The sequence below is a fragment of the Leptonotus elevatus genome, chromosome 11 (genome assembly GCF_054856555.1).
Source record: "Leptonotus elevatus isolate MCC_2025b chromosome 11, RoL_Lele_1.0, whole genome shotgun sequence".
Taxonomy (NCBI): Eukaryota; Metazoa; Chordata; class Actinopteri; order Syngnathiformes; family Syngnathidae; genus Leptonotus; species Leptonotus elevatus.
In genome coordinates, this window is record NC_141249.1 from 14,809,278 (window position 1) to 14,836,943 (window position 27,666).

The following is a 27,666-nucleotide window of genomic DNA, read 5'->3' on the forward strand; positions in this document are numbered from 1 at the left end:
CCACGCCGCTCCAACGCTCCTCCGGGCGTCCTATTAGAAAGGATTTGTCTTACAAGCACTGGGTGCTGCCACTCTGAAATAACACAACTTAGCGTTGGGGAGGCAAAAGATGGGAGGGGAAAAAGCACGTTATTCAAGATGTGTTGTGCTGCGGTAGCCGGCTCGCTCGCGAGTGATTTCTTGTGAAATGTGCTGACCTGCTGTGCGCGGAGTCTTATCTGACGTGGCGAGATATCACTCTATCTGCCTGACGGATCTACACGGAAGCGCCACGCAATATGTCATTGTCCCCATTCATAGCCTGTTTGTTGCATGTATTCTGCAGTCCCAGTTCAAAACATCAAATCAGCAAATCTTGCGAGACTCCGGCTCACCTGTGTCAAATGTTATTTTCATCACAGGCTACATCTCAGTTGTTTCTACTCAAAGGGCCGTAATGCCTGTGGAAATAATACAACTATCGTATTATCAACTGTCATCCTGTTATCACATTTAAACAAATGTCTGTTTCATTGTTACAAATAAAATTTGAAATGAACAGGGTTTCCCCCAGTGCTTTATAGGCATGGCGGCCCACCAAGAAATACATTGCACAAAATAGAAACCAGGAAATATTGTAAGTCCATTAACTATACAGTAAAATGTGAGACATGTGACTTGAATCACTTTTTAAATAATTATTTTATTATCAGTAGTGCTGTCACCAATATTTTTAGAATCGATTAATCTATAGATTATTCAATCGATTAATCGACTAATTGGATTCCTTTTAATTTTGCATTAGAGTGTATTACAAAAGCATTTTTTTCCCTGATTACTGTTTATTAACCAGTGATCGGTGTTTATTTCGTACTTCGTATCCGTGTAGTGATTTAAAAAAAAAAGGGGGGGGGGGGGTTGATGTACTATGTTACAGATTCGGTCATTGTTTGCAAATGTCTTATTTTGATTAAACACATAAGATAATCATGAAGAACTACAGAAATAAGCTAAATTAAGCTAACCAGTTTTATAGTGCACTGTATGTAACCTTAGCTTTTGCTATCTATATGGTACAGTATGTCCCACTTCTGGAAACCATAGCAAGTTCACTACAATAAGGTTGAAAAAGAGTGCGGCAGTGTCAGGGAAAGAGCAAAAGAGCAAAAGAAAAGAGCTTTTATTTTCTCTTCTTTTGCCCCAATATCAAATCAAGTGAAGGCAGTGTAACTGTAGCAGGGCGGCCAATACCCACAGGGCTGTGCGCTGCACATGGACACCATCATAAATCTGGCATTACCAGATTCTGGTCATTCAGCAAACTCGGCCTAAGTGCTTTTAGATGTGTCAGAGGACATGACAGACTTCCACAGGCCCACTGATGACTTCCTATTCATCTTGGCTAAAGTCAGCTAATGGCTCCCAGTAGGGTTTGAAACTGCCAACAATCATGGTTTTGTTTATACACAACATTTTTCCCAAACACGGATTGTGCATCCTTAACGCTCGACAAATGTGCGGGGAGAATCTCCTACTTTTCAACCCCGGAACCATTATTGTTTCCTATTTTGAGCGTAGCTGCTCATGGCTTAGTGCGCACTATGTCAGAACATGCCATACAAGCAATACAGAGTCCACTTATCAGACCTTTTTGCTTTACAGACCTCTGCACTCGTTACCCGTCCGCAGGGGTACCTTTAAGCCTGTCAAATGGTCAGACCGGTGAAGATTTGGAAGGAGTTGGCAGGATAAAAAAAATAAAATCAAAGGTTGTGAGAGCAGGAGGCTGGACTGACCGGGATTGGAAGAGGGCCACCAAAGTGTACGCTTTCAGGAATATATCAATAAAAGCATGCCCGTGCAAGCTGAGCCCCTCTAATTAATCTGATATACATTTGAAAGTCAATATTTAAGAAGATGAGCTCAACTATGCTGTCACAGTCTGGTAGGATTGTTGATCAAACATTAAGAAAAAAACACAGCAGCCTAAATAATAAATAATAGTAATATTTATAAATAATAATTATTATTAGTAGTAGTAGTAGTAGTATTTTTAAAAATCAGAATTACAACAGCAAAATATGTTGTTGTTTGACTTTCAGCTTAGTCATATCAGACTTACTATACATAAACGTTTTGGTTTTATAAATTAGGCTTATGCTAATAGCGTGTAACAAAACAAACCGTAAGTACAAATGGCAGGTATGAAACGTAGCCGAAATGCTGACAAGCACTGAAATAATTTTGCGTCTTCAGCTTCATCTAAATACTCCACAGATGATAACTGTGACACATGAGACTCCGCCCACAAAACGGCAGAACAGGCAGGCGGAAAAACGGGAACGACGCATAAATAATGCCCAGGGCGTTTATTTACACAAGTGCAGGGAGGATCAGGTGGTTACTTCAAGAAAGCATCTATTCGTTTGCGCTCTGTGTTCATAGAGACAAACCAGCAACTTGGACATGGATATGGATATGACAGTAAAGAAATAAGATTGTGGAATGAAAAGTGAGAGAAATGATCAATATTCAAATGAATACCACAGTCTTGTTTTTCCATTGTCAAGCCTCCCAAACCAATGTGGTGGCATGTCAGACGCTTTATACTTTCATTTACACTTCTACGTGCCCTGGTAGGTGCTGCTGTTTTGGTTAGCAAGTGAAGTCAAACTAAGCATAAAAAACAAGAGAATTACATGCTGTAGATTGAAACAACTGACATAGATTTTGCTTTGCAGTCCATTTAGTTAATGCTAACATGCAATGCTAAATTCCAAAGACGGGCTAATAAATAGCATTGGTGCAGTGGTATTACACTTGAGAGCATATATAAACACAAACCATGGGGCAACACATTTATATAGATAATATAACAACAGCCATAGGCATGCATTCCTGATCCTCCGCAAAGAACGACTAATATCACCACTGCTTACTGTAGAGCTTTGACCAGCTCTATCTACGGACATTCACACGGAGCAGTAAAATTGGCAAATGGTAACAGGTTAAATTCTGCACATTTATGTCATTACTGGTGTTTTTATAAAGGCACCATTTGATTAGAAATACTTCTCACCAGTGATAATTTTGTCAACGAAAAATTGCGGTCGTATTTTTCACAACATTTTTTTTTTCAGACGAAAATTAAACGAAAACTAAAATAGAAGCCATTCATTGAGACGTAAGAATGAATCTCAAGAAATTATGTGCTTTTTTTTATGTCGGTGAAAACTAAGTTAGAAGACGGCATATTATTGTCAGTTCAACATGTTTCATTGAAACAATTAATAAAGACACCATTGTATTATACAGTTACAAGGGTGTGTTATAATTTTCTGTAATTTAGTCGACTCAAATTGCTCTTTATTTCGTGGACTAAAATTGGATTAAAACTAAAATACAACCAGATGACTAAATTATGACTAAAACTTTAATTTGAGTCAAAAGACTACAACTAAATAAAAATTGATTGTCAAAATTAACACTGCTTTTATATATATATATATATATATATATATATATATATATATATATATATATATATATATATATATATATATATATATATATATATATATATATATATATATATATATATATATATATATATATATATTAGTCTTTTTTTAAATACTTTGTGACATTTGGTATGAAAATGTTTTATAACTGCTTCTTTTACAAATTGGGAATAAGTGCAATTACTATTATGGTCCGTATTTTCTAGCTTTAAGAAAAATATCATGTGTCTGTCACATAGTGTTACATAATACTGTGTGAATTGTTAAGAATATATTTAAAGGTGCATTCTTTGCCTTGGTTATACAATAAACACAGCCAACAAAGACAAAGATGTAAAAGATGATGTAATTTAACCGTTTCATACAGTATGAAGTCTTGGAGCCTTCGTCAAAACTATGCAATAATGTATTGACAAAACCGGAGCTGTGGTTCTTAATGAAAAACAGAAACAAACCACACAATAAAAGCATGTATTATCGAGGGCGTGCAGAGATAAAAGCTGCATGATTGCTTCTCAAATCTTTTGTTCTTTTTGATTCTCCCCATGTGATTTTAATCCTTTTTTTTTTTTTCAGCCAGCCTTTGACTGCTATTCAGCTTGTCAGCGCCACACTGTCAACATAATGATTACCTCTGGGATGCCTTTGGACTTCACCGTGGGATTCTCCGAAAGACAGGCCGCAGCTGTGCTACTTTTCTCCTGATTCATATTGAAGAGATTGAGAGAGAAAAAAAACGTCCCGACGAAGCGGTGGGGCCCTCCATCAATACTTCCCACTCTCTATTTCCCTCTGTCTCCATCTCATTTTTTAATCTTCACAACTCATTGATTCAAATATATTTCATCCATTTTTTCCTATCTGCTACCCCCTTCTCTAATCCACAGCTTCCCTCTTTTCCATTCTGCCTCTTCATGCAAGCTAACACCCTGTTTAAGGAAGCGCAATAACCCAACAGGGCGGTGCGACCTAAAGCCAAATCTGCACATATGCCCGCGTGCAAAGCAACACGAACACACCCAATTGCACATTCAGTTTGATCAATATTTCCCCAACACAAGCTTTTTAAGATGATGAATTGCACTTCCATCAACCAGTTTCATCAATATGACGCATTCAAAACTGGCACAACAGATCCCTCTTAGATAACAAGTATATTGTCAGGTTAATGCCTCCCTGGCAACGGCATTCAAAACTGAGCATTAGCATGCTTGTAAAGACGTAATTCTGCTTGGAGTTGTCCCCTGATGTTGTATACACGCGAAGCCAATAAGGATCAAGAACACCGAAGTTGGATACTTTACCCAAATGTAAATCCGCTGCCTGCAAGAATGTTGTTTTAGTTTGAATTATTGACAGCGGCTTCTCAATGCCGCCAAGACGAGAATAGTTTGAAGGCCTCAGGCTATAGCTGTTGGCATAAGACGTGCTTTCCTATTTGAAAGCTCTGAGGCCTTGTCCATACAAACACTGTTTTTTTTTCTTTCTGCACAATATGGCCTTTTCGACCATATAAACCGTGTTGAATGCCAGGGTCACTTTTTAACATTTGTGTCTAAATGTCAATCTTTTTGGAATGCAGGTTTGACTCATCCTTTCTATGATATAGCACAATGTGCTTTTACATTCATTTTGTACACCATTCAGGAGGAACCTTTTATAGATAATATCTCTTTTTGTCAGCGTTTTCACCAGGAATGTGAATATTGATGACACTTAGCTATATTCTAACGCTAATTGCTGCAAAACAGAAACAGATACAAACATACTTTTTTTCATGATGAAAGAAGAGACTCTAATCTTTCTTTTGGTAGCTTCCATGTTTTTATATCAATATAACACAATATTCTGTGGGCCTTGCAAAATCAGTCAAAATCCAGTAAAACAGCCGGGAGTGAAAGGGGTTGCTTCAGCGAAAAAGGCTGAGAGTGAATGAGTTAAGATGGAATTGTTGCTAGCTTTGAAAACCTTAAAAAACAGCATAAAGCGTGGTTAGAAGGATACGTTGCGACGTAGCTGTAGATGAGTCCAATGGTAATCGGCTCTTCTTACTACAGTCTTTCTACAGCTAATCATTGTAATTTTGCTTATTTGTGGGGGGGGGGGGACTTTGGGGAAAGAATGATTACAATTTTAAAATCAGCATGCCAATTTTAGTTTTAATCAGCATAAAACTCAAACTGTGAGTTTTTGAAAATGGCTGGGAGTGAATGAGTTAAGATGCATGAAGATTGGTAATACAAGAACATAGCGTTTTCTGAATTCAGGGTGAAGAGAGTCTCGATGAAAAGGCTGCTCTCAATGTTCCAATTTGTTCACCAGTAAAGTCTATACCTTGAATTTGGAAGAAAAAAAAAAGTTTGATTTAGTGCTAAGTGTTAGGGTTATATTATCGTAGGCTTTGGCTAGGGGACATGTTAGGATTAGGGGACAGGACAGGCAAAGGGTATGAAAAATATTGACAAGAACTTTCCGAGTCGCGTTAGGGAAATGTTGAATGTGCATGATACGCTCGCTGCTATCTCAGCTGAAGCAGCAAAAGCCAGCGTCCCGGTCTCCTGCGGGGCAGACGACAAAAGCCTTCACCGCGAGCGACGGCCCTGACACTGACTCCCTGAGAGAGCGCTGCTGACAGCCCTCCTCTGCAATGATAATACCCACTTCCACATGAACAGGCCCATCAGTAGCACTCCCCATGCACTTGTATTCGGTGTCATATCCCCCGGGGACCCTCACACACACACGTTGTCCCTCTCCTCCGCCCTATGCCTCATGCTGCTTCCCTTATCCGGGTTGGGAAAGAGGGCTGGAACTTCAAGATTGGAGGCTTCTCCTCAGGCTCTTTCCACTCACGCCTCCTGTCAGTCACACTCCTCTGGTGCCCCCGAGCCATGTGTACTGTATTTCATTAGTCTTGATTTTTGCTGACAATCGGCTGGCTGTCGTGCTGTGCAAACCCCCATCATGCACACGCATACCTTACACCCTCGACAGGCGCCCCAGTAAAGGCGCCCGCATCTGCCTTACAAATGAGCCCCCTCTGGTTGCACAGTAAGTGTGCCATTTCAGTCAAGCTCAGATCGACGACGCATGCCGCGCTCGCGGCTATTTTGGCTCTGAAGGTATATGACTTCGAGCTGTCAACATGACCACGTGCCCCCCCCTCCTCCTCGTATTTTTTTTACTTCCTCTCAAGGTCAGATGTCAGCTCCGATTAGTCGGAATGGGTGACACGTGATTGTAAGTGTACATGTTTCCTTCATTATTGCGTGAAGTTGCTTGTTCCCGAGTTACGCTTGCCTGCCAGCTAATCTGCTGGCTTGTCTGTTTGTGTGTGTATTTTGTAGGCTAATCATTTCTCTTTCCCTACGCACACAAGGACACACACGTCCGCGCAAGAGAGACACATGCACAAGCTGCCCTTCAAGGCCAGAATTCATCAAGCATGTCCACAATCCTCTATTGTTTTCTTTCCTTCCTTGTGCCTCCGGGCAGTGGCACACCTGTACAAGCCACTGCAGGGACCCGCTGATTGGGGCCCTGCAACAAAAAGGGGACTCATCCTACAGGTAGCAGGTGCATGTCCAAAAAAGCGCACACCGCGCCTGTTCCACTCCGTAACCCAGATCGCGGCGGTGTCACATGATGGAATCACACAGACAGATGGGCGAGCGGTCTCCAGCCACAACCAGAAATAGGTTAAACGGGCTAAAAATACCAAAAAACATTAATAATTCAGCCTTTTTGCTAACCTGTACCTCGGAAAAAATAGCACACTTCTCACTGTGAAGTGGATTCATGTGTGGGGAGGGTGTGGAGGAGATCATGTCGGCGTTTATAAAAAATGTCTTCCTCCAAATGTGGAGCATCTTAGTTTAAAGTGGAAGTCAACCTTAAACATTTATTAACAAAAATATGTCATATATGACCTCACTAGTCGAAACATGACATTCTGATTAATAATACATTTGAGGAATATGAGTTATGTAGCAAAGTCCAGCCATTTTTATGCATCTCAGGGGGCGGCCATTTTGCAACTTGCTGTCGACTGAAGATGACATCAATGTTGCTCAGGGCTCAGGCAACAACCAATCACAGCTCACCTGTTTTCTGAAGCTGAGATGGGATTGGTTGTTACTTGTTATTGAGCTATGTCATAGCTCGGCTTCAGAAAACAGGTGAGCTGCGATTGGTCGTTGCCTGAGCAACATTGATGTCATCTTCAGTCGACAGTAAGTGGCAAAATGGCCGCCCCTAAATAGATTAAAACGGCTGGATTTTGCTGCTTAATTCATATTCCACTAACGCATTTTTAACCAGAATACCATATTTAGACTAGAGGGGCTGCATAGAGCATATTATTGTCAAACACAACAAAAAAAAATTGCGATTGACTTCCCCTTTAAAGTGACCATATTACGGAAAATTTTCTTTTCAATTTCTTGTATACAAATAGTTGGGTCTCTGGAGTGCGTGCCCACCCGTTAAGTGTGAAATTACACATCCAAGACAAGCTTTTGTGGCTTCAGATTTCTAAACATGTGTCAGTGAGAAATTTGCACAATAGAGTCGATTGTTTTGTGCAAGTCCAGCCATTGCCAATCAGTATCAATCAATAAAAAGCTTGTCGTGTGTAAGTGCTTACTTTGGAACGTGTGCCACCTTTAGGACTTTTTTTTTGTCTTGGCAGAGGTCTGCACCCTATTTGCCCTTCTAGTTCAATGTGTATGTACAATAAAATATGATACATTCATAATAATTCATAATAAATCATCAAATTTAGTTAAAATAAAAAGATGCACTGTACTGGAAAAAAACAAGTGTGATATTGATTTGTGTTGAGGTCATTTTTCTGCCACTAGATGGCATAATTGCATTTGTAAGACATTGGTGAGAGTTCAGTGCAAGAGCTCTCTAATCTTTAACATGAAGCAACTTGTGGAATTCTGCACATTTTTAAAACTGTAAAATACAACTTGACTCCAGTCTCCACAAATATATGCATTATTATTAGATTTATTACTGCAAAATTTTGACATGGACATGTCTGCTGCGTTGCGACTGGAAATTTCCTCAGTACAGGCTTTCCAAATTAGGGGCGGTCATTAATCGCGCGTTAAAAAAAAAATTGTGGCGTTAAGGGAACTTTAAATTAGATGCAAATTAACGCACTCATTTTGACACTCCTAATTATTAGTCGAATGTATTATTAGGTCGTTTATTCTTCAAAGACAGACATTGAGTACAAATCCTTTCCTTTTTTCCCTCAAAAACACCAGGAAGCCCAATCCCAGGAGAGGGCTTCTCTAAACATGTTGCTATTCTCCTGTGTATGGCTGTGTGTATAGTGTGTGTGTTTGCCACAGTACGGTAGCAAAAGGAGCACTAGCGAGACGGACAGAAAATATTGCAACATTTTGACGGCACCAACGATTCAACATATATCTGTTGTAGTCTATTTCTAGCCGCTTCTTCGCTCCGGGGGGATGCATGTGTATGTGGATTCATCTGTTTTCCAAGGAGCACAGCAGCAGCGCATTACATCAACACGCGGCGACAGTCGTCATGCCACTCACACACACACACACACACACACACACACAAGCACACACGTACAATAGAAGAATGGTTGTGTTTACACATTGTCACTGTTGCCACATTGTCATACAGAGCAACACAGCGCCACCTATAAGAATCATACATCACATAGAACAGAGGAAATGTTACAGTGGCTCCTTTGCAGACTTCACTAACATCACTGGGTCCCCCTGGCTACTAAAGTTGAATATAGGTCAGGTTACAACAACGCAGCAGAACTTTATTTGCAATACAGTGGAATCTCCAAAGTAGATCACAATTTATGCTGTGATGCTGGCCGAAGTCATTTTCATTTTGAAGCATTCATTTCTCTCAGAGAATCACCTTTTTTTTCCCTATAACCCTTGTCCTCAATAGGGATGTAGGTGATATGGAGCCTATCTTGCAGTTACCTTGAAAAAGTAAGTAGTTAATTACTTTAATGATTACTTGCTTTAAAAAGTAACTTTAGTACCTTACTATTTACTTGCAATACAGAGGAACCTCTAAATTAGTGATTACTTGATTTTAAAAAGTAGCTTAGTTACTTTTCTGATTACGTTCTTTTAAAAGTAATGTTGTTTCTTTCATGAACTTTATCTGCAACACAATGGAACCACCAAAATAGTGATTACTTGCTTTAAAACGTAGATTCGTTATTTTTCTGATTACTTATAAAAGTAACGTAGTTATAGTTACTTTCATGAACTTTATTTGCAACACAATTAAACCGCCAAAGTAGTGATTACGTGCTTTAAAACGTAACTTTGTTACTTTCATGATTACTTAATTTTTTGCAGAAATGTATTTGCAACATAGTGGAACCTTCAAAGTTGTGATTACTTGCTTTAAAACGTAACTTAAGTTACTTTACTGATTAATTGCTTTTAAAAGTCACGTAGTTACTTTACTGATTACTTGTTTTTTGCTTTTTGCAGAACTTTATTTGCAATACTGTGGAACCTCCAAAGTGGTGATTACTTGATTTAATAAGCACCTGAGTTACTTCAATGATGAATTATTTTCAAAATGTAACTTTGTCACGTTACTGATTACTTGGTTTAAAAAGTAACTTTGTTATTTTAATGATCATTTGCTTTAGAAAGTAACTTAGTTACTTGACTGATACTTGATTTAAAAAAAATATTTCAACTCTTCCCCTGTTTTTAGGCTGCTTGTAAAAAGGATAAAATATTGAAATGAAAAAACTAGAGACATCACCATGGCGCTTATGAAAAATGGAAACGTTGGGGCACTAAAGAGGGGCTTTGTGGTTTAAAAAGCAACATTATATTCCAAACACATGTACTGCTGCGAATCCAAAAGATAAATATTTTAAAGAAAAAGAAAGACCTTGCCCGGTTTCCCTTTGCCACAATCATTTTACTGATTACGAACACACACAGACACAAACACACACACTCCTGCTTCCCAAAGGCTAAATTCTAACGAGTTCTCTCTCTAGCTACAAGGCTCAACATCCTGCCAGCACCAATTGGCTTCATGCTGACCAGTCCGCTCTATTCCCACCCCCACTCAACACAACACACACACACACATACACACACACAATCCAAACGTACTACCTCGTACAACCTTCACACAGTGTAGCATTGAATAATTCAGCGTTTTGCAGCAGATCGGACGACACGCGGGCGAGCTTGGCTCACGAGCCGGAGAGGCAGATGGATGGCGGCGCGCACGCACGATCACGGGTGTGCGTTTTTATAGTTTGCGCGGGCGCAAAAAGCTCCACGGCGTGTCGAGGAACAGCTCGGCGGCGAGGCTGCAAGGCCACACTGCCTTGTCTTGTTCTGCTCTTCGCACAACCCATTATGGCCTCGCACGTGCTACTGGTGGAAGGTAACAAAGTACAAATACATATAAACATATCTGTCCTTTTCATGAGTATTTATTTTTCTGATTAGTTTTTGCTTTTGCTCCTTACATTTTAATCCACATATCAATAAAAATAGCTTTTTTCATTCAAGATGTTCCCCACCCATCGACATCACGCATTGGCAAACAAATATGAACTCGAGCTCTTTACTGAAACTATTAAAGGAAAAGTCAAACACAAAATGTTCTTGACAAGAATATGTTATATGCACCCCCACTCCTCTAAACACAGTGACATAAAACATTGTGATTAGAGGGATACTTGACTGGTTAAGCCATTTTCAGCAGTAAAAAGTTAATATTTTGTCCCGAATGAATTTGATAACTTAATTATTTGTCTTGAACAATTAATAACTTTCAAAACTATTTTTTCCTACTTGCTGTCGACTGAAGATGACATCACCTGTGCTGAGGAAGTAGGTAACGACCAATCATGGCTCACCTGTTTTCTGGGTTTGGTCAGCAAACTGAGCCATGATTGGTCGTTACCCACTTCCTCAGCGCAGGTGATGTCATCTTCAGTCGAAAGCAAGTGGGAAAAAAATTATTTAAAGTTGTTAATTGTTCGTGTCAAATAATGAAGTTACCAAATTCATTCTGGACAAAATATGAACTTTTTGCTGCTGAAAATGGCTCAATGAGTCAAGTATCCCTTTATTATTGTGTTTAGAATATGAGTTAAGGAGCAATACCCACCAGTTTTTATCCATCACAGGGGGCAGCCATTTTGCCACTTGCTGTCGACTGAAAATGACATCACACTTGCTCAAGGCTCAGGTAACCAATCACGAATCAGCTTGTGAATGTCACATAACCAAACTCAGGACACAGATGAACTGTGATATCATTCTCAATTGACAGTGACAAAATGGCCGCCCACTGTGATGGATAAAAAAATGGGTGAATTTGGCTACTTAATGCATATTCTGAAAGCACAATATTGATTAAAATACAATGTTTACTAGTGGGGCTGCATAAAACATATTATTGTAAAGAAAGTTTTGGTGTTGACTTCCCCTTTAATACATTACTTTTTGGCATTTAATCACAATATTTCAGCAACTGTACTGTACTTTCTTTATTTTATTTTTATTTTTTTTACTTAAGTAAAGATGTCGAATCAGTACTTTACCAAAGTTTTACTTTGACACATGTATCTGTACACAGTACCACACTTTACACACGCAAAACAGCAAATAGAAAAATGGAATAAAAAATGAAATGGAGAAGGCAATTGAGAGGGAGGGGATCTGCTTAGAGTGTTGACACTGCAGGAGTCCGTGTGTGTGACTGTATATGTGTGTGCGTCAGAACATAATCCCCTCGCTGCTCTCATTGGGGTTTTAATGCGGGTGCTATTTCCCATTTCCATAAACCTGCCTCCTACATCACTGCAACCCTCTCACACTTGCACCCCCACACCCCAGGTCAAGTACAGATCGGTTAATACTAACTGTACGGAGCAGAAGCGTTAAACGTAACGCTCAGGGCCATGTTATATCCTGCGCGATGTGGCACACGCATGCTGCGGCGAGATTACGTCGGTGTTGGATCGCCAGGATTTGCGAGAGTGGCGGTGAGGGAAAGCAGGGGATGTGTGGGTGAGATAAGCCTGGTTTTCGCCATGCGCTCTACCTTGCAATGTTTCTATGTAAATATGGTGTCGTACTATTGCCGTGCAGTTTCATACACAAAAGTGGTAGGATTGGTCTCTTCGGAATGGGATCCTGAAGACCAGAGGTTGGAAACACGTTGCTGTGGAACATCATATGCACAAAAGTCAGGTGAATGCACCACTACGCCATCAGTGACATGAAATAAATCCAATAAAAGTCATTTAATCCTCCTCTCTCAGCTCTAATCTACCAAAGATGAGCCGCCTTCTGACTAACATTTAATTGTAACCTCAGGCAGTAAGCAGCATGCTGCTTCACCAAGTATAAAGACAAAGACATCCGATCACATGTAGCGGCTTCTTGTCATAAATTATGTATTACGAAAAATGACTGCAAATGAAGAATTAATGCATTCACAACCATGGGTGGTGTGGATCACAGCAGGCTACCATGTGCACATTTTTCACCGCTACCAGGAATCAACATTGGCCGCAAACAGATCCAAGCAGCGCACACCTGGCTGAACGACAGAGCTTGACGTTTTTGCCGTCCCCGAGGTTCCACATGACATCATGGCTACATTCCAGTCCGATGCGTGTTCATTAGGCCGTGCCACTCCTGTCAGCGGCTAATGTGCGGCGAGATTAAAGTAAGATAAATAAGAACTCCCAGCAGGGTCCAAACATGGAATCAGAGTACGAGCTTGCCCGTCAGCAAAGTGCGGCTGGCCTCTCCGTGTTTTGGATCAAGCCGTCAAACCATCTGCGCCTCCTGTTTACCATATGGAGTGAACCGAGCAGGTATCCAGCAAATATAGGACAATAAGTAAGTGTGAGACTAGGCCAGGGGTCAGCAACCTTTAGGCCAAATTAATAACCAAAAACCTGTCTAGAGCATCAAAACATTTGAACAATGTGATGAAGGAATCAGTGTGATAGTGTTAGTCGAATGTACTGAGGGCCCGAGAGCTAGTTAGAGATGCACCACAACGCAAAAATAGCCAGTATGTAGACATTCATTTTATTTTATCTTTCTTCCTTTGTTTTGGGATTTTTATATTTTTGGGGGTAATTTTTTACACTTCATTTTTCATACATCTTTAGACTTTTCATCATTTATGTCAAATTTCTGACATTTTTGGAATTGTTTGGACATATTACAGTAATTTTCTGCTTCTCCTTCATTTTTTGGACATTTTATGGCTTTTTTTTATGTGCATTTTTTTCTGCATTTTTTGCTATCAATTTTCTGGCATTTTTGGCAATTTTTTTCTTTTGTTTTCTGACATTTTCTGGTTACTTTTTGAATGTTTTTTCCTTTCACGGACATTTTGTGCTAATTTTCGGCTTTTCCTCTTCCTTTTTGGACATTTTATGGTCACTTTTTGAACAATTTTAGCTGAGGTTTTTTTTTGTTTGTTTTTTACTTTTTCCATCCACCTTATATTTTTTTCTGACAACTTTGGACTCTCACATTTTTTGAATATTTAATTAATATTTTTTATTTAATCATTAATTCATTTAAATATTATTTTACCTAAAAAAAAAATTAAAAAAAATTATTAATTAAAATCCACAGGTAGCCACAGGAGAGGGACCAAAGAGATGTGGCTCCAGATCCGTAGGTTGCAGACCCCTATACTAGGCTAGGTGGCATGCTATGCTATATATTATATATATATATATATATATATATATATATATATATATATATATATATATATATATATATATATATATATATATATATATATATATTGAATTATGAGGGTACGAACAAGGTGAACCATTTACCAGAACAGGCTGCGACATGTGATCAGAAAATGCATGTTTCTTTACACATGGTGAAGCAGCACGTGCCTCATTACTCACAGATTTCATTTGATATATTTATACGTTTATAAGTTTATATATGTATTTATAAGTATATATAAGTTCTAAGTAACCGTCAACAGTTACATGTTTGTGCCCAGGCTACCTCACCCCTCCTCGGACCACTGGCCCTCGCGTGCTCATGTACAAGTGAAGCCCAAGGGGAGGTAACAGTCGCCTCATACGTGAGGCCAACAGCCATCAACGTCTGCTTGTTCCATTTCTATGACATGCTCTCGCTCAGCAAGAGCCGGGAAAAAGGAGGTGGGAGTGGCGGGGGGGTCGGGGGAGTAGTGCGGACATGACCAAGGGAGGTTGAGGGGAATCAGCGCAAGTGGTGATAAAGCAGGATTGAAAGGGTACAAGAAAACGGTTTTATTACACACTCAAGTGGCAGCATGAAGGAAGGAATGTGGCATCAACTAGAAGTGACGTTTGTGTAAGCAACATGCAAAGATATGTTTGAAAACATGGTGACCTAAAAATGCCATCGTGGTAACGTTGCGAATAACATATCACATCAAAAATATATATATTTAAACAGCAGGACAGACTGTCAGGAGGAGCTACAACACACTCCATTACAGGATGATGACATTACATTCATTATTAATTAAAATAAAATAAATACTGCAGTTGTAAGTCACTCCAACATTTTTACAGACATGCCTAAATAAATATTAATAATTTATTTAATGGATGGGGGGAAAATTGCAGAATGGGGTTAAATTGCCGGTTTGAAGTGCCAACATACAATTAAAATTATATTACAATGGAAAAAGTGACACTTTTATTTTAAGATTTAAGAGATTATATTTTGTAGTTTCTGTATGATTGGGGGTATCAACTCCTAAATATAGTTAAAACAGATGTCGCTGAGTAAAATCTCACTTGTGTTTTTCTTTAATAAATCGTTTTTTACCAGTCTTGACTTAAGCTATGTATAAACCTGTAGACTTAAATAAATATTTTCAAAACACTTGTATTTAGTATTGGTATGCTTCATCAGAGCAAATACATGAAGATGAATCCTTCTCATATAAGCTATCTTTTTAATTTAGAAAGAATGATATTAAGCCTTTAAGAACCATAGCCTTCTAACAAGAAAAAAAATTAATGGGGTTGATAACTGTTGCAATACTGAAACCTGAATTAGTTTTTACTTTTATTTGGGCTTGTCTTGTAGAAATACTTTAAATGTTGGTCTCAACAAAAAGAAAGCCTTACAATGGTCCAAGAAACAAGATGCTTTTATATTGTATACCATGGTTAGGTACTAATGTTAAAATGCTAGCATTTAGTATGCTAACATATAGCAAGATAGCATCCTGAATACAGAAACCCGACTGAGCGATAAGGATTTAACTCCATTGTTATGCTAACAATTAGCAAGTTAGCAACCTGGTTGGAATAAGGGTTGAAATACATATAGTAAGACTGTTAAATTTTTGCTTGTTCATGCATTGTATTCCAATTTGAATGACAACATGCTAACACTTGTTACGCTAACACACAGTAAGATAGCAACCTCTGCACGAAAAGCGCTAAAGCAAAATGATAAGAATGTTACAATGCGAACGGCATACGGCGACATGAGCGGAGAATGTGCCAGAGGTACCAACTATTATGCTAACATATAGCAAAATAGCAATGTAAATGGGGGAAACGGAATAATTGGGTATTTTCAACATAATTTGCTGAGACTTTTCACTGGGAACAATTTGTTCTCACAACCGATCTGTTTGAAATATGAATTCAATATAGCACAGAGAAAACACAGATATGTTAATTTCCTATATGATTGAGTGAAATCGAAGAGCAGGTTCTGGCCAAGAAAATAACAAAGAATAAACATCACAGCAGGCAACGGGGAAGTTCACCTACACCTATACGTGAAAATAAAATAAATCGCAACAAAACTAAATAGTTTGGTGAGGATAACAATTAAAAAAGAGATTTAAACTTTGTGTGTTTTATCTGAAAAGCAAAGCCAGAATAAGTACAACCAATATTAATAAGCGCTAAGAATGAGGCAGCCTCTGTCCAATCAATGTGGAGAGCAAGACGGAGTGAAAGTGAGCCTTCAGAGTGTGAAGCCGCTGATTGAATTGCTTTCCTGTGTTTTTCCATCATCTCACATATTTTTTACGAGGAGCGGGATGCACATATACTGCAGCACTTACCCCTGGCAGTGTTTTCTGTTCATGGAGGGCGTTCTGGGCTTTGATGGCGGACTCTCGGGCGCAGTAGGTGAGGAACGCACAACCTGTAAAAATAGGCACACAACGTTAGGAATAAAAGCAGGCACGCAACAAGGGTTCACACAAGAGCACTCAGTAGAGACACGAAGGCCACGAAATTGTGAAAAATAGTGGTAGTAATGCCCCTATGGTTGTACCATTTAGAATTTGAACAAAATGTACTCTCTAAAGTCATACAAAACTATTATTAGCCTATAGCATAAATGCTTGTTATTTTTAATTTGCGGACACAATCTCAATCAAAAATAGAAATAAAACATTTGTTTTGGTGTAGGTTCTCAGTCACTGTCAGTCATTTACAAAAGTTAAACCGAGACTCTTTTGGATATTAAATTTGTTGTATTTTTGTTTTCCAAAAATGACTATTAGACTAAAGAAATATTAGAATCTGCATATATGACTCACATTCAGCTGTGAAGCTGTCCCTTGACTTATCATACTATTAAACTAAAGAAATATTAAAACCTGCATACATGACTCACATTCAGCTGTGAAGTTGTCCCTTGGAACACTTAGCTAGGACCAGTTAGCAAGTAGCATTTGTTGAACGTCTGCCACTAGACAAGCTGAAAGGCGCTGTAGCGCCACCTAGTGTAGCGGAGGCCAAATGTGGCCAAGATCAGTTAAACTGCGACTTGACAGATATGTGTGAAAAGGGTGGAAAGATTTTATTATTTATCATAGTCATTTTCATCATTTTCATGTCAGATCAATATTTCTTCAAGGAAAACTTGTTCTAATGCCAGTAAAAAAAACTATCCAAAAAAAAGGCAAAGAATACCTAGTAAACAGCAAGGTTTTGTTAAAAAAGAAAATCACTCCTGACTGTGGAGTGTGTGTGCATTCGCAAATGGCCGCCGCACTCGGGTGCGAGGCGCGCACATCCACACAACATCTGTCAGAGGAGAGACGAGGGATGAAGAGAAAGCAGACGGAATATTGAGGCAATCATTTTCCCTGCGACTGTCTGAATAAATAGATTTGCTTGTGTTCTATTAATGGGGTTCACGCGGGTTACCGTACATCATTTTTCGCGACACTCCGACGGCGGTTTAGTGCGCTTTGGATCTCATTTCAACATCCAAATGTATTCAAAGCGGCCGGTGATGTATTGTTGTAGTAGATAATATTGTGTCTCCATGTTCCTTTCATACCAAACTTTCTCTCCAGCGACTGCTAGTGTGCCACAGCATTGGCCCTGTCAACTTTGACCCCTGTCACCCAATCTGAGTGGGGTGTCACTCCATTGTTTAACATGAAGCCATGTATGGTCTGCCCTTACAAATGCTGCATAATAATAATGTGTAGTTTTGATTGACACCGTCAGAGAAGTATTAAAGTAACACTTAAAACATCTCCTCGGGATGTTGGCTACAGCCTTAGTTAAACAGATCATTCATTTCTGCTCCTGAATTTATTTATTAATACGTATAATCAGTCAGTCTTTGGTTCAGTATTTCGTGTTTTCTGAAAAAAATGACGTAGGCCATTTTGGGGGGGAGTGACACGATATGTGAAAAATAAATAATTTTTGGACCTGTCTTGTGCCTGTCATTTGATATACAATAACTCACAGAACCCGGGGGGAAAACAACCAATCAGAGGAAGAAAGTACTATAACACTAAAGTTTCGAAAAAAAGAACTCTCCCCCAATAAAAAAACAAAATAAAATGCATAACTTTTAAAAAATCATCATGATCTTTATCACTATACTACATGCTATATAATTTTCTGGGATTGACATGTATAGTTTTTTTAATGTAAAAATAAAACAATGCATAGCCTTAATGAGTTGTTTTATTTGTAAAACTATTTTAGAGTTGGTTTAAGTAATGTAGGTTTAGGTAAAATATGTAATGCTGTTAACATATTTTAGAAATATCATGTTAAAATTTGTGTAAAAATTGAAAAATATATGCAAAAAAATAAAAAATGCCAATGGCAAAAAGGGTAAATAAAGAATAAAGTGCATCAAACTTTTTAAAAAGCTTTCATAAATATCATCTTATTGTACAATTTTCTGTGATTAGAATTGTGTTTTTTATTTAAAAAAATAAAAAATAGGGTAGCTGTCTTTGCTCAGACAAATGCAATGCTAACATTCTAATTCTAACATTAGGATAATAAATGTTTTACTTTTTTATCTTAATTTTTTGTCAGCCTCCCAAAATAATAATAATAATAATAATAATAATAATAATAATAATAATAATAATAATAATAATAATCAACCCTTCAATTGATTGGGAAATCCCATCAATTAGATCAGGTATAAAATACATGCAATTTTATATTTCAGAGCTAGGTGAATATTGTTTGGGTCATTTCAGTTTTAAAATACTATACTACAAGTACAACGAATTTTTTAATTGTTGTGAGAATTATGAAGCAGTCCGGATCACATGCGCTGGTGGGTCATATTATGATCCACGAGCCTTTGGTTTGCTACACACCCTATTTCCTCTATCACCCCCATCCCGATGTGTATGCGTGTCATAACCTTTCAGGTGACTGCCTATAAAACTCAAGGCGGGTGGCCTCCACAGTGTCACTGCAACGCTAATGTAATGATTTCCAATGGCCGCCATGCAAATCACTCAATCACTCACTCCCCACTTGCACTCTGTGGTCTGCAAATGTTAAAATTCGTGTTGTTTTTTTATCTTTTTGTTTCCCAAATGGCTACGGGGTGAGAGGAATGAGAATTTACTAATATGTTCTTTTGCTGCTGACGCCGGCCGTATCTTGGATAACAAACAAATGTGTTTTGCATTACAATCTCAACATATTTGTCAACGTGAGAATACATTAAAAACAACGGCAAACAAAGGAGGGGGCGGGAACACGAACTCCATTTACACGAGATTCTGTGCGCTTTTAATGTATGGCTTGATAAGAATTTGCGGGCGACAGGCGAAAGTGCTTTAACGACTGCATAATTGGGAACCCAAACAGGCGCAAATTGCCAGCGCCGCGCTGCATACCAATTGCGCGAGAGAGGAAAATGATGAAATAGTTTGAAACCCAACAAAAAAGAAAAGCCACAGCAACGGCAGCCTGCTGACAAAGCAATGGGGCAAGCCGTCCTATTGTGAAGAGATGATCCTGTGCATCATCTGATAGAAACCTTTAAGCAGCCTTATCTGCCACATTGATTTCACCTCCAAAGAGAAAGAAATACCTCCTCTGCTTTCTCTTTGTGGCTGCCAAATCTATCTTGTTCTCTTCTTTTTCCAGCGCCCCGGCTCCCATTTCCTAATGATATATTTTCAAGTGTGCGCCGTGTGTGTACTGGGAAATAGGGCCGAGTCGCTTCATCTGCACTGTGTTGAATTGCCGTGTAATTAAAATGTGAATAACTGAGTGAGACGGGAGGGAGCAGCTGAGGATGGTTTACAGCTTGGCGTCGCTGCGCTTTCGCACCTGGAATATTCTGGTAATTCCATTTCAGATACAGTTAATATTAACGAAAATCGCCAAGAATTTAATTCATTTTGCGATGAATTTTTTTTTTGGGGGTGGGGGGGGTGCTGTTGCTAAGTAATTGAAAGATGTAATACCAGTTTAGGGCTACAGCTATGGGTGTAACAAAAACCAGTTCAAACTGGAAAATCTTTTTTTTTATGTGAAAGATGCGAGTGCACTGAAGCAAACCAAATTGTATTGGAGAGATATATCTAAGAAGGAAATAGCACAACAGTTTGTTTGTTTTTTTGCTTGGTTTAACAATTATAAATACAGAAGACATAAAAACACATTTCCACAGGAGCACGCACACTACGGTGGCTCAGAAAGACCACATTTCACAAGCCTACCACCGATTTTTATTTTGCGTGAGCAAACGAGCATCTCGGCGAGCGACGGTGACTTGGCAGCCGTTGTGACGTTGTCCTTCCGTAGCAGGAAGATGGCAGCGAAACATGGCAGCTCTAGTAAGGTGAGACTACAGCCATGTAATATTAGTGATTACAAGACCTACGATTATATAAAAAAAAATGTTTTAATGCGATACTTTTTTTTGTTGCTGTTTTTAAAATGAATGAATTATTAGTTCACCACTAGATGGCGCTAGGGATCACTGAATGTCCCTTTAATAAAGAACAACTCCACTACTTTTCATTTTTAGATCATCAACATTTTTACTTAGTAGCACACTAATTTCCTCTCTAAAAATATTTGTGAAATCTCTCCACATAGATTTTGGTCTATGAGGCCAAGTGACGTCAGAACCACAGTAGCGATTTTGCCGGCAAAAACAGCACATTTGACTAAGCCCGCTTTGTTAAAAATGTGATCAGCACGGCAACTGAGTCAGGCGGTTAGCTTAGCGGCTAACGCTGCTAGCCGCTCACGCTGGAGCCGCCGCTAAACGCTGGCAACAGTAAAACACAATGTCAGTGCCAACTTCAAAATAAAAGAGTACTAAAGCATTTATCTATATATTATTTGGTATGTTAAGGTTTATTTTGAAGTATTCTCACCACATGTTACCATCATACATAACAAGAAAAACTCTTCTCTAGTGCTGTTGCTGATATTAGCATAGCATGACCATGAAGAAGAGATTACTCCAATCCGGCCGCTTAGGCAACCGACGGTTAGCATTGAATGCAGTGGATCAATATAAAGGTGGGCACATCAATTATATATACTGCAGTTCTCCGAGCAGATTTCACTCACTTCTTTGACCGCTTCCTTCTCGGTCTTCCTTGCCCCCCCTGAGTACCAAGCTGCCCCGGCGTAATGAAAAAGTGTGAGCTCACTGGGGAAAGTGTGAAGCTAGCAGAAAAAGTCCCGCTCGTTCCCCTCACACGTCTTTTGTGAATGCTATCAGTGGGGCTAGATTACTTGCTTACTTCATTTACTCCCACCCCTCTTCACGTAGTGGGGGGATGGGGGGTATCTGGGGGAGATGGACAGTCGGGGGAAGTGAGCGAGGTTGGATGTAACCGAAACACACAACATCAGCACTGATACAATGTGATTATGACCTGAATCATTGGCTGGAGGGAAGGCTCTGAGGCGCAAATTGACCATGAGGGGGGTAATCAGTGTGGTCTCCAAGAAGCGCTTAGAAGCACCCCCTTACCCTGGAAAAATAAAGATTCCCAATCTGCTCCCAAGAACGTCATTCAGATTCTCAGAGAGGAAGAAGGAGTTAAGGGAGGTGTAATAAAATGCTTTGACTCATCATCGTTCTGACAACAATATTTTCTCTGCCCGGGCCTAATGGCCTTGTAATGAGCGGCGTAATATAAGCAGTAGCCTAGCGTAACCTGTAAACCTTAATTAAGTCAGACAGCCACCTTAAATGGAGGTGGATGGGAGTGTGTGTGTAGGGGGGGTGCTCAGTCACCATCTCATCCTCATCGCAAAGCTGACTGCATCCTTCCGTCGGGCCCTCGTCAATCAATTCGCGCGCCGCTCATCTTTCCAAATCCTCCCCCATTTCTCCTTTCACTGCCCCTCCCCGTCACCCCTCACCTTGTGCTACAGTCGGAATTAATGAATGTGAATGGCGGGCTCCACACTCATGGAACGCTCCAAGTGGAATAGCATTTTTATTCCAATAGTGTCCTCCGCTCTAAGAGGCATTGTCCACTGAAAAAGACATGCAAAAAAATATATATACCACAAACTATGACTTGATTTCCCCCAAAATGCACATGTAAAGTGAACCCCGCATTTTACCAATTTGGCATTTAGCTGGTCTCAGGCCAAAACAATAAATATATTATTATTTATTATTATAATATAAGTGAATTGAAAAGCTTCATGTAGAAAAATATTAGTGCAGTCTTTCTCAAATAGCAATGTGTGACCTCAGGGAATCTTTTTTTTTCCCCCGTACTAGAGTAAATGTAGTATAAAAGTGTAATTGTACATCCACTACAATAGGTGGCAGTAGCGCTCTCATTGTTGTAGAGTGCACAAAGCGCATTAGGAGATGTACTTAAAACAATTCTATAGACAAATTATATTATTTATAGTCGAAGAGTTGGTAAGGGGTGGGGGTGCAAAATGTTTTCTTCTTCCTGGGCCAGTGTAAGAAAAAATAATTAAAAAACACTGAATTGTTGAATTTAATTGTTAACTATATAGATCTCTTCCATTGTCCTAAAATGGTTAAAATTGCATTTGTAAAAATTAAGGTAACCTCTTAATAGTAGGGATGGGAAAGTACCTAATATTACAAGGTATATTGTAATATAATGTCATATTTTTTTAGTTTTACAAACAGGTACTAGAAATTAGAATAATAGAAAATGTCCATGAATTGTATGCAATATTAAGAAAAAAATATTATATTAAGATATGTACGGTAGGGCTTCCTTTAAAATGATCTGTCATTGTTTTTGGGTGAAATATTTATGGATCACTACTAGTGGAACTTGGTGTCGTTATCTGTGACTAGTGAAAGTTGAGTACTGGCATCAGTCTGGAAAAAAAGTGGCACCGAACATCCCACCTGGCAATTAGCCTACTGTATGTCTGACTTCCGAGCAACCTCGAATGCAGCAATAGTCGTGGGACCCTCCCTGCTCTCCTCTCTGACCCCCGAGCAGGAGACCCGTACCATTGATTTGTTGCTCCTCACTCACATGGACTCCACTTGCCTCCGACGAGCAGTCAAGCAGATCCATAGGCGGCGCATCCCAAAGGAGCGCCCGTGTCGTGTACTTACACGCCATACACGTGTTGGGGTGAAGCGTGCGTGGCCTAATAAGGCTGACAAAGGCAATAAATTCTTTTTGAGATGCTCTGCGTACGCTCCAAGAAGGATCAATATTGGGGTAAAGGAGCCATCATAAAAAAGAAGGATGAACTGACACGACAAGGCGGGGAGTAATTCTCCCAATACTTAAGACTATACACTGCGGGGATAACAACATAACAGGACGGCCGGATTCCATTTCCAACAGGCTCCTAATAAAGTTGTCGGAGGATTGGCGCCGCTGTGGGATTCGACATGACAGATTGAAGTGGGCATCCATCCCCAAGTGGGCCGGAATTCTTTCAATAGGTGACTCTGTTGGCCTTAGAGCATGCTGGAAACGTCTGCTCTGTGCTCTTTCAATAAAACTTTTTTTTGTATACTCTCCCGGTGCGCTATCCTGCTTTTGCTATTAAAGTCGGCGCCAGAACTATAAATAAATCCAGCCACCCGCATCCCCCGATGAGGAAGCTAATTGACACCGTTAATGGATGGACTTTCACAGAGCTGTAAATAATGTTGAGGTTGCCACTTAGCGCCTCCTGCTGTTTTACTTCTGGGAGGCCAAAGAGAGTGAACCTGCCAAGTCTACAACCCTGACGTGTCACTCCCTTCCTGCAAACGAGCAGTTTTTTGTTGTTTTTTTTGCACAAAAAATCAATACACCGCACCTCCTTTTAACCCTGGCATGGAAATTCCGAAAGATGTGTCATATCTTTACTGTAATATGATGGTTCCTTGCCAGTTATTCACAATAACCAGAAATAAGCAGAATGACTACATATTATTCACTGTCACGAAAAAAAAATGGTCCAGGAGTGTGACATGAACCCAAAAATTAACATGTTCAAAATCAGGTAACCTTCCAGCAGTGTGCTATGAATAAATAAAGATAGTTCACTCAAAGCAACTGAACTCAGAAAATTGAATTCCAAACCGCTACTGCCACCTGTGGCCGATAAATGAAAATGCATTTTCCCTCCTTCACATACACAATGCGCATATGACGTCACATCCGCAGACAGAGGGCGGGAAATTTGAACCAGAATCCGGACTGAAAGCTATCCGCCAGAGGCTTGCAGGAGTTCCCATTATGAACAACTAAGGTATTAATCTACTCATTAAAAAATGTATGTCATAAATGGTCACATAAAAAGGCCATTGTAAAAAAATATTTTGGGGCAAATTCTGAAGCTTTAAAGAGCAGCATGATGACAGTACAATTTGAATATCTGGTGTGTGTACACCCATATTTTTAGTTCTGTATTTCTATTGTGCAAGTCATTTTTCATTATTGATAACCAGAAAGAGGTTGAATCACATTAAATCGAGGAAGTGTCCAGGTTTGTGGCTTTGGCATGAGAGTAATATATGTAAGAAAAGTCAATGCAGTCCGAAGGTATTCTGCATTCTTTGTGACTCTTCCAAACAGTCTCTCCTCATTATTACAAGAAAAAGATAGCAAGACAACGCTTAATATTCCCCGGTAAAATATGATCACCCAAAATGCTATGACCACAGCGATGACTGTGAAAACAAACTGTGCATCATAAGCAGTGAGCCAACAGTGTATTCAGTTGCAAGGTAGGTTGATTAGATGTGACGCTCCCGCCGATGCTCGCCGCCTTTGAGCCGTTTAAACCTCCAAGGAAGGATCGATTGATCAGAGCACAGGAGGCGCGATCGCGGATGACCGGCGGGCGTCAAGCTGTCTGCTAACAATCGGATCAGGTGCTCAGTCGCTTTGATTCCGCAAATTGAAAGTTACCTTTTAAAGACGGCGCTTCAAAGATTGCATAGACATGGGGGGGGAGTGAAGTAATAAGACTTGTGACAAAGAGGAGAGAAAAAAGACACTAATCCTCCTGATATATATATATATTTTATTTATCTCATTTCATCATTGAGCTGGAGAGCAGTACCAATTAGCTCAAATGGTTGCTCTAACAAGCAGAATTCAGGGTGCTAATTGCATTGACGTATATTTCACATTCTAACAAGGGCGATCTCAAAATAAACACTGATCTGCCAATTATTTAAGATGGATAGATGGATGGATAGTGTTAGATGGAGAGTGTTTTGGGGAATGCTAGGAGCCAATCAGTGATGTCATGCCAGCAGTGTAGGGACGGCAGCTTAACCCATTTTCAGAAATACCACACAATTTCTATTTATAACTGCGCTGTGTAGCATGAAGCCTTACACAGAGCTGACACTCATCTCAAATTGGGAATTTGCCTTGCTTACCTTAGTTACTCTTTTGAAGTCAGTTATATTTGGAGAACTGTCCGTACAACTCCATTGATATTCATTCAAAAACAGAAATTTACAATTTACATTCACAAAGCGCACTGAAGAATATAGCTTTGCCAAAGACGTTAGCATAGCTCACACACAGCTAGCGAGCTAGCTAGCTAGAAAGCTAAGGTTTCAACTTCTGCCAAATTCCCATCTCTGGACTAACATCGCGTTCTCTTTTCTGTAGCTAACTTACACCTAGCTGTCATCGGAAGGAAAAGAACTGAGCAGATATGTAATGTACCAATAACGTCCTGAAATGCCAAGAAGCTGCACTCTGATTTGCTGTTGCTACATTTTAATGTTCTAATGTGAAAACGCACAATCACTTTAAATTTCCCTATTTTAATTTACATATCAGTTTCAACACGACTACTTTAAAATAAGCACACCCTCAGTGTAGAATAGTTTTCTAGCTTTCTTTCTTAATCTTCTAATCACTCTGATTTAATGTCTAATAGTTTAACCTGGAAATCCAGACTCACTTGTGGCTTTGCCGGAGAGCGAGTCTGATCAACCGCATTTCTGAGGCGAAAATAAGCTAACAGACAGTGGCATGAACCAATGAGCGAAAAGCAGAGGTGACATCAGAAAAGTGACGAATTGAAGTATTTTTTTTTTTTTGGGGTAAAAATCAAAACATGGCTACTAGCCGAAGAGAGACAGTAGTGAATGACTTATGTGGTTGTTGCGGGAAAAACTTGAAGATTCATGGTGTTATGAGTCTGTTTTGATATTTGAACAGCGTGAGCGAAGACGACATCACGCAAATAGACAAATTGGCCGGCCAGTTTTCGTCCGGTGCAGAATCGCTGTCTATCGACGCCTGTATAGACCCACTTACTAATAGTTACCCACATCCCCTTTGAATCGCGTTTGCCCTCAATGAGGTCATGGGTAAACCTGGAGTTTATCTCAGCTCACCCTCGACTGGTCGCCAGCTGATCACATAGCCCATACAACCTGTCACTCACATTCACGTCTATGGATAATATAGAAGTGAAGCCAAAAGACCAGACATTTGGCAACCACATTGACTGATCCGTGGTTGATGTTTTTTTTTCTTTCTTTTTTGGGCAAACACGAGTGTTAGTCAGCCCTCAGAAGGCAAGGCATTTTTTTCCCAAGGATTTATCGCATGACTTAAAAGTATACCACCAAACATTGCATTTAAAATCATCCCCCACTCTCCCTTGTTGCTTCATCTTCCGAAATGAATCAAGCCAGGCTCCAACATGACATTAAAGAGCTCACGCTGTTCTGGAAAAGTAACACCCCACCCATCCTCCTCCCGCTCTGAAGGCAACGGGCCTCTCTGATAGGCCAACCATGCAAAACAGACAGGCTTCCCTTCTGTTTCGACGAAAGAAAACAGCGGTGACCTTTGAGCGTGAATGAGAATGCAGCACGCTTCTGCCAAGTCCACCTTCAGATGAGATAAGTGAACCGCCAAAAATAAGACAACCCGGCATCCTTTATGGCGGAATTAATTTGCTGTCCTTTAATAAGACACTGTGAATACATTGCAGAAGGTTATTTTTCACGCGCTGCTCACCACACTGTAAATGACAAAAAGGCACAAGCTGGGAAATGAGTCTAACTGTGAGTACTCTCTCGTTTGCACGCGATTGTCGCATAAAAAATACATCAAGCGGGCTGAATTTAAAAAAAAAAAAAAAAAGAGGCATGCGGCGCATAGATGAGCCCAAGTGACACGAGACATTGATGAATGAGCCGGAGAAAATTCATTATTGAACATGTTGCTAGTGCCAAATATTCACTGGCAAGTTGTTTGCAAATGTTTAAAGACAAGACAACGATTATGTTTGGAACACTCTGCAGTTAAAAGAAAATGTTCTGGAAAAAGAAGAAGTTGACAGCAGCACGTGTGACATTAGCAAATCTTATGAGACTTTAGCTTGCTGTTG

General features: G+C 39.6%; 1 protein-coding gene across 7 annotated transcripts in view; it reads right to left on the reverse strand.

Moving 5' to 3' along the window:
• celf5a (cugbp, Elav-like family member 5a) overlaps window positions 1–27,666 on the reverse strand; it is a 249,745-nt gene that overhangs the window by 214,280 nt on the left and 7,799 nt on the right. For all 7 annotated transcript variants that reach the window (XM_086088752.1, XM_086088748.1, XM_086088750.1 and 4 more), the window contains exon 2: window positions 16,647–16,729. In XM_086088752.1, the coding sequence (XP_085944878.1) occupies window positions 16,647–16,729 (83 nt within the window). The remainder of the gene's footprint in view (window positions 1–16,646; window positions 16,730–27,666) is intronic.